The sequence below is a fragment of the Ostrinia furnacalis genome, unplaced genomic scaffold, assembly GCF_004193835.3.
Source record: "Ostrinia furnacalis isolate ACB-3 unplaced genomic scaffold, ASM419383v2 OfSCF7027, whole genome shotgun sequence".
In the NCBI taxonomy this organism is placed as follows: Eukaryota; Metazoa; Arthropoda; class Insecta; order Lepidoptera; family Crambidae; genus Ostrinia; species Ostrinia furnacalis.
In genome coordinates this window covers 100652-108718 of record NW_021137266.1, presented here as the reverse complement: position 1 = coordinate 108718, position 8067 = coordinate 100652, and the positions used below count along the sequence as shown (strand labels likewise).

The 8067-nt window shown below is 37.8% G+C and overlaps 1 protein-coding gene across 1 annotated transcript; it reads left to right on the top strand.

Moving 5' to 3' along the window:
• The first annotated feature begins 5429 nt into the window (after positions 1 to 5429).
• LOC114363224 (uncharacterized) lies at positions 5430 to 6974 on the top strand. Its single transcript, XM_028318890.1, has 2 exons — positions 5430 to 5860; positions 6823 to 6974. The coding sequence occupies exons 1-2, from the start codon at positions 5494 to 5496 to the stop codon at positions 6897 to 6899; spliced, it is 444 nt and encodes a 147-aa protein (XP_028174691.1). The 5' UTR covers positions 5430 to 5493; the 3' UTR covers positions 6900 to 6974.
• The last annotated feature ends 1093 nt before the right edge of the window (positions 6975 to 8067 follow it).

Below are 8067 nucleotides of genomic sequence, written 5' to 3'. Positions count from 1 at the left end.
GATGCCCGCATCTAGGTGCTTCCCGTGACCTTTACTTTAATATCTTCGGAATTTCTACACATTTGCCTTACAGTGTTTTATTCATTAACTTCGAAAAATCTACAAAACCTCCAGTTACAATAAGAAGCCCGATAAACGAAAGATAGTTGTTCTTCATGTAAAGTACGAAATCCATTTTCAGTTGCATTTCCTTATTCTTCTTTTCGTGTCGACAACAAACCTACACAGTGTCAGCCCAAAACTTCGCCGCAGAGTGGCAATTGGTGAATTTCCTTATCGTATTACCAAGTTATCTGCCAACACACTAAACAGAATTATCCCGAAAAATTAAAACTGACAATTTTCTTCGAGTTTGAAAATGAAAAATAATGAAAAACCAACTACTTTGCGGTCTTCGCCGAGCTTAACGAAGTCAAACCCAGAACAAAGACTAATTACGTGGTAAAGCTTTAAAAAGTAGGGCAAGTTAATTCCTATCTCTTTGGGCTCGAAGCCTTATTACCTAGGAAGAAAAAGCAGATATTTTTTGTAAAAAAAAACCGATAAAACTTTGGTGGTACATTTTTTACCCACAACGCGTGATGTACTGAAAATCACCTGACGATCAGGCCGAAGGCGGAAACGAGCTTCACCTGGAACCCTCAACCACAGAGGAACTGGCTATCTTACCTCTAACTGAAAAAAAAAAACAGTTTTGTTTCGGCAGTTGCACAGTAAGCACGGCTTATTGTATATGTAAAAGACTTAGGGTGGTAGCTAGCCAGACAGACTTAGAACTAGCAATCCCACCAACTAAACCGGGAATCAAAACACTGGGACTCAAAAACGGGACTTACGTTATGCTGTAGACTTAGCTGATAGATTTTCTTTTCTTTAGAAAATAGTCAGTGATAGTATTTATAACAATAAACACTTATTAAGTTTTAATTCTGTGAAAGAGTATCCACGAGGCATTTCCCACCTCGTTAGTCGCGGCGATATCTTAGCGTCGAGCGAGAGTGTTCAGTCTACTCTAGCCTTCATTTTTTAGAAAATAAATAATACATACTATATCTAAGAATAAAGACTAATTCCGTGTTAAAGCGTTAAAGAGTATCCACGAGGCAGTTCCCACCTCGTTAGGCGCAGCAATATCTTAGGGTCGACCGAGAGTATTCAGTCCACGCACTCTAGCCTTGGATTAAATATTAAAAATATTTAACTAAGAATAGCCTCCGTTTTTGTTACAATATAAATAATACATACTATATCTAAGAATAAAGACTAATTCCGTGTTAAAGCGGTAAAAGAGTATCCACGAGGCAGTTTCCTCCTCGTTAGGTGCGACGATATAGCGTCGGGCAAGATTATTCAGTCCACTCTAGCCTTCGTTTTTATTGAGAAAATAAATAATAATAAAACATACCTACTGTGTCTAAGAATAAAGCGGTAAAAGAGTATCCACGAGGCAGTTCCCACCTCGTTAGGTGCGGCGATATCTTAGCGTCGAGCGAGAGTATTGAGTCCGCAATTAATTTGAGTTTAGTTGCGGTCGCCTCCAGACGCGGTTGGGAGGTGGGTTCTACTTGCGACTGTTTATTTCAACTCCTAGCTCCTTTTGAACTTTATTTTTGATGCGATATCTTAGGGCGGTCTTACCAAGCGAGTTTAAAAACCGATGAAGTAACAATCGCTCATAATTTTTCGGTAGTTAGAGCTAAGACAGCCATTAAGTACTTTCCTTTACGGCTCTGGATTCCAGAGAAATCTTGGTCACAGGCCATTAGAGCTTACCCGTTGTATTAAAAAAGTAATTTTCCGTTCGGTAACATTCACTTGGCTCCTGTGCCATGATTTTGCACGATTAGAATAGACCATCATCATTTCGTCCACTGCTAACCATAGGCATCCCCCTATGATTTCCACATCGCCCGGTTGGTAGCGGCCTGTACCAGGCCTCCGTACTTGCCTATTCCGGCCGAGATAATTACCTACAGCGCGCGACAACTTCAAGTTGCAAATCAGTCAGGGCCGCCACGCGCCGGTGAGCACACGCGTATTTCTATACACGCTCGGTCGATCATCGTCGCAATCAAGGTTTATTGTTCCAACAGCACTGTTATTCTTCTTTAATGGAAAATCGTAATATTTAGGAATAATAATTAACTGTAGTGATTTAAATAATAAAAAAAACTACCTACACTTTTTAAATAATTTTGAAATACTTAATAACAAAAAACTGTAGCAAAAAAATTATTTTAGCTAATAAAACATTAACTTTACTTCACCGTGTCTATTTTCCGACACTACACCTTTTAAAACTGTTTGTCCAATTTCGAATTATCGCAACACTGAAGTTTACTAATAGGTACTTTAGAGATGGTACGATTATACAAACACCACTAGATTAAAGTTTACCAATCGTAAATACAATAAATGCTTCTTAAAATTAAGTTTTTATTTATTTTACTTTGCTTATACAACCCTGAAGCTTGAGCTGTGAGGTAGATCAATTCTGAACACAAAAAAATTGCGCTCTTGTGAGCGTAGTAGTAAGGTGCGATTTCGAATGCACCATGTGCGTTGGATATTTTGCATTATTATTATTACCGTTAAAATGCCGGCATCTGATCCTACACAAAGGAGTGCAATTTCTGTTGCTACTATTATGTATTCTGTGCCTGTACCTATCCAGCGCATCCTGATACCTGTATGAGGTCGTCACATTTGAAAAGATACCAAATAATAATAATCCATTAATTTGGTAATTTCACTTGGCTCATAGCGGAGCATATTCCACTCAGAGACACAAATGTGCAGATCCAATACAAATGGCGAGTCGGCCGCAGCGATCAATTATAAAAGGAATTGCTTCTACGTACCTCCTACTCGTACGCAGCCGCTTCGTTTAACGTATCGCGTCATTTTAATCACAACTTTGGGATTTGGGAGAAATGTCAAAGCTTTGGACTTGGTTTTAGCTAATAAATCCTTAATCACATTCTATCAACTATTGAGGCGTGATAGAAACACAGAAAAGTATTAGTTATTTTTAAAATGAGGCATGGAAATTGTTAGCTAAGCATTTTTATCTCAAACTAGCGGACTCAACAGACTTCCTTCTGTCAAAAATATTTGGAATGTGTTCATTGCATGGAATAACAATATAGTTCAAATAGACTTAACGTTTTAGTTTTAAAACTTTTGTATGGGAAAAAAGGGCTGTTTTTAGGGTTTTCCCGGAAATTATTCGTTTTTTTCTTGCCGTAAAAACCATCCTAGGACTTCAAGGAATATTTAAAAAAAGAATTGGTAAAATAGGCATACGCTACGAATGGATATTACGAACTCCACCCGCTAGTTTTTTACATAAAATAAATAAGAGTGTGCATCACATAATACCCGATCGCCAAAGACTAGATACCCTCTCAGAAGCGTTGCTTCTTTGCCCAACCGCGAGTCCCCAGGCGCTCCGTAATCAGCTTAAACTTGCGGCAATTAGCAGAGGAATAATTAAATTTAAATAATAATTACACCGCGAGCGGGTGCAGCCGCGGCGCTCTCAGGGTTCTTAAACTTGAGAAGTTTGCGGAAAAATGCAGGGAATTGACAGGTGGTGAGGGGGTGGCGAAAATAAAGACAAACATTTTAATACCCGTAATTTGAACAAAATAATAGCAGTAACAATAGCAGTCTTAAGTTATGAAGTAGGTACATTTGCACTATTTATTTAAAAAGAAAAGAAAGGTAAATTGATTGTTATAATGTTAGGTACTTCCTAAGAATAACAACTGCGATCGAACTTAGCTTCAATCGAGTAGCTCGAACCGAACTTGACAGAAAACGGTAGCCTAAAATATGAACAAAGTTGCAGTCATCTAGTTATGGCATACTATAAAAAACCATGGATAATGTGCTACCCTAGAGTCTAGACTGTCAAGTATTTGCTAATGCGCTATTTCAGAAATATTCCAAACATATCAGAAAAATTTAACACAAAAGAAAAAATTAAGACGCTAGAAAAGAAAGAAATTCGCTTTGTGTTCAAGTTTCCCAAATTTCGATCCATATCACGATAAAAAAGCGTTTAAATTCAAAACTCACTATGCGTATCTCCCCTTATATTGCCTATGCCTGCCAAAAACCGTAATGCAATATGGTTCGGGGCATTTATTTTATTTTTATTGCCCCAAATCCTTCTTAAAGCCCCGGCTTGTCGCCTCCCAGTTTGTTCAGGGGTTCAGATATTTTGTTTTCTCTACATTTCGGTGGTGTTGTGGTTTGTACTCAGACGTAAGTAAACGTATATTTTAAAGGCTTTGTTTATCGATTTTTGGGGAACATTGAACGGATTCTCCCATCTTATTGGTAAAAGTGATATTACCCTTAATTTAGGGATAAAAAGATGTCTGATGTGGCTGAAATGTTTACATTCGGATCGTTAACTTAGAAATATTTTTTATCGGATATAAGTCGATTGAGGCAACTAAATGATAACAATTAGAATTTCTATGTCCTGCTTGAGAATTAAGCCCTGGCCTTTCGAATCGAGGGGAACCATAAAAGTACAAAATGTGAAATGTAATTAGCCATCACTGCTTCAGATAGTTACCAACTACAATCGTTGTGGGTTCGATATTCGATATATTCGATATCTGCAGCACTCTAATTGAATTGAACTCAATTCACCATCCACCAGGAAAGTGTGCATCGACTCTTCAAACAAAACTGTGTGTTATTTTGTTAGAAAAATCTAAGAAAATTTCTTCAGCAGTTCTCCAAAACCCACGCGCGCTACAGACAGTAAACTTTATAGCTAGAATATACCGTCGCATGCTCAAGCTCAATATTGTTATTAATTAAGCAAGCACTATCGAGTAATATATTTAGCGTTGTAATAAAATCATTGTAGCAACTGTTCCTCTAACACTCACCTTTGTTCGTACTTTCCAGACGCTGTCGTTTGAGCCATCGGGCGTTGGTGTGTGGGACAAGTGAATGGGTTAGCTAAAGCTTTTCCATCGTTTATTTTCCAATGCAGGAACTATCATCATCATCATCATCAACAACATCATCATCATCAACATCATCATCATCAACATCATCATCATCAACATCATCATCATCATCAGACTACGTAGTCTTCACTACATTTTTTTTTTGTTACAGGAGGCAAACGAGCAAACGGATCATCTGATGATAAGTGACTGCAGTCTTAGGGACGTTACAGGTGCATGAACTATAGCCCTCTTTAATTTACCATTATTTTTGGGTTTTGGAGGACTGAAGCTCCCACGGTATGTATAATCACCTTTTACTACCACGGGTAGGGTACCTACTTCTTGTACTGCGGGAAAAGAGGGAGTGAATTCCACTGTGACGACACCACACAGTAAGATGATTGCATCATTTCTATGTTCGTTTGACCACAATCGNCTCTACAATGCCTACGTGCGGAGTCAATTAGAATTCGGAGCAATTGTATGGGATAGTCCCGAAAAGAAGTACGTTCTCATGGTTGAGAAAATTCAAAAGAAATTTTCTAGGTTTATGTACAAGCGCCAGTACGGCTACTACCCCCTATTATATCCGTCTCGTTTCATAGCTGGTATGGTAGGCATGGACACATTAGAGCTGCGAAGGAAACTTCTACTCGTGAAACATTATACCCTGATTATGCGAGGAAAAATTGATAGCCCGGATGCTCTTAGCAGGATAGGTATATCGGTCCCAAAGCTGTGTGTGGACACTGACAGAGGCCTGGTGGCTCCGCGGAGACGCCCTAGGCTATTCAACGTGCCCGTGACGCGCACCCGCAATGCACAAAACTGCCCTACAATTAGAGCACTGACGTCATTAAATGCGCTTCTCGCGAAAAAACCCCAAGCTCCTATACATAATTATTATTGGATAAGAACTCACTTATTATTTTTATTATCAAATTAAATTAAATTTAAGACGGATTACAATACTTTAAAAAAATTAACACTTACCTGATTAACCAAAAGCACTATGGATATTGAATCGTTATTCCTCATTCATCATTTAAAAGAAGATGGAAACGATTACATACAAATTTGGCCCAAAATGTAACAAGATAAAAATGGTGTAAATTAATAGCTTTGTAATCAGGCTTAAATTTAATTTAATTTGATTTATTTATTTTATTTATTTTTATTTTATTTTATTCGGAAAACCAACAGCAATACAATACAAATAATGGGACCTTAAATTATGTATCTGCTTAGCCATTATTGATTATTAAAATAATCAATAAGTGAGTTGTTATCCAATAATAAATAGAAGGTACATGATTCTTACATTAGTATTTTATTTTTTAACGTAGTTTTCTGAATAAAGAAAAATAAAATAAAGTAATAGGGATTAATGAACTTTTTAGTTAATTAATCCCCATTATAAGCTCCATTGACGTTAGCGGGGATTAATGAATAAAAAGTTCACTAATCCCCGTTGACGGGGATTAGTGGAATAAGCCTGTGAAAGGCTTTGAAAGTGGTGCCACGGTCTACTATAATTCAGATTGAAACTTCCTGATCATCGCTCTAAGACCGGTCCGTTCACAGTTTTAACTGACGAGGAAGAACAGCTTTTTGTTGACTGGATAAAATAAAAATCAGTAGCAAAAAAGGATTTCCGAAGAGAAAAGAAGATTTGATAAAAGTGGTTATGGAAAGTTTAAAACCATATTTAAATAAAAGCGTTTGAACTGATATCGTATGTTCCTATACAAAAAAAAAAATGTTACTTTTCTTTAAACAAAGGATTTTATTTTGTTTATTTCTATCATGAATCTCTTTAAAACCTCTACATAAGANAAAAAACCTCATATCGACGTGTTTGTTGACAGTATGGCTCAGTATATTTTGGAGGTATACAATTTTCTGTCGCATAGTATTTAAGCACCTATTTATGTAAATTGTGTATTCTGTACTTCTGCCGCTGATGGACGTCTTGGGTAAAACTGTAAGTCCACAGTGAATTATATAAATAAATAAATAAATAAATAAATCGCACCTGGTGTTAAGTTACATTTCAAAGATGAATATTGAAATCTTTTACTGTTTTTTCTGAGCGGAGTTTTACTACCAGTTAAGAATAAGGCTTTTCTCGCTATCTCTTATAGCTCAAAGACGCCAAAACAGCAAAGTTCATCAGTCTCTGCCGGTAACGTTGTTACTGACTCAATCAGCGTCCATTGACGACACGCCGTAAGCCCAATCTGATTACGTCACATTACTCGCGCCTTCCCGTCTGTTGTCGACTCCCAATGACGTCATAGTGACGTCATAAATTACGGAGAGCCTTTTAGGGGAAAGCGATTTTGAAGTTTTAAAGTTGGGTGTTTTCTGGCAAACTAAGCGGAATTTGGAACCACGGTGATCGGATAACTTATGTACGAGGATAATGTACAATATAAAATATCGCGTTTTTTCACCGCAGCATCTTGCAATTGAAACGCTTATTACGAGTATAGCAATCCATGTAACTATCAAACCAACACAGCTGAATGAATAGAAAAAACGAGTTAGCAATGTCTGAAAAATAGTGTGCATGAGCTGTAACCATTTTTCCATGAGTAGTTGGAATAGATGTTTGATAAATCAGTAGCCGCAGCCTTTGGTGGACCACCAAAAATGAGCAAACTACGATTGGCATAAGCCCTGTGCTCTGATGTAAGAAGTTTCTAATACTTTGCAGTCTCTGCTTAGTCAAGTCACTATATTGTGGTACATGATCCTTTATCATTACGTATTCTTGGCCGTGTTTGGCAACAACCACTGTAGCAACATTTGCGAGCAAACTAATTATGTTGCCCCAATATTACACATGCAACAATATCGTTGAAGGGACCCCAGATTTGTCAACAGCTTCCGAGTTCATTACACATCGACCAGGCCTTGTGACCTCTTGTGGGATGAAAACATAGGGGTTGATTTTGGGTGCTATTCTGCTGTAATAAAAATACGAGGCTCTTCCCGCGACCTTTACCAGATCGTCGGTCCACCTAGTAGGAGGCCTGCCCACGCTACGTCTTCCAGCCCGTGGTCGCCACTCGAGAACTTTTCT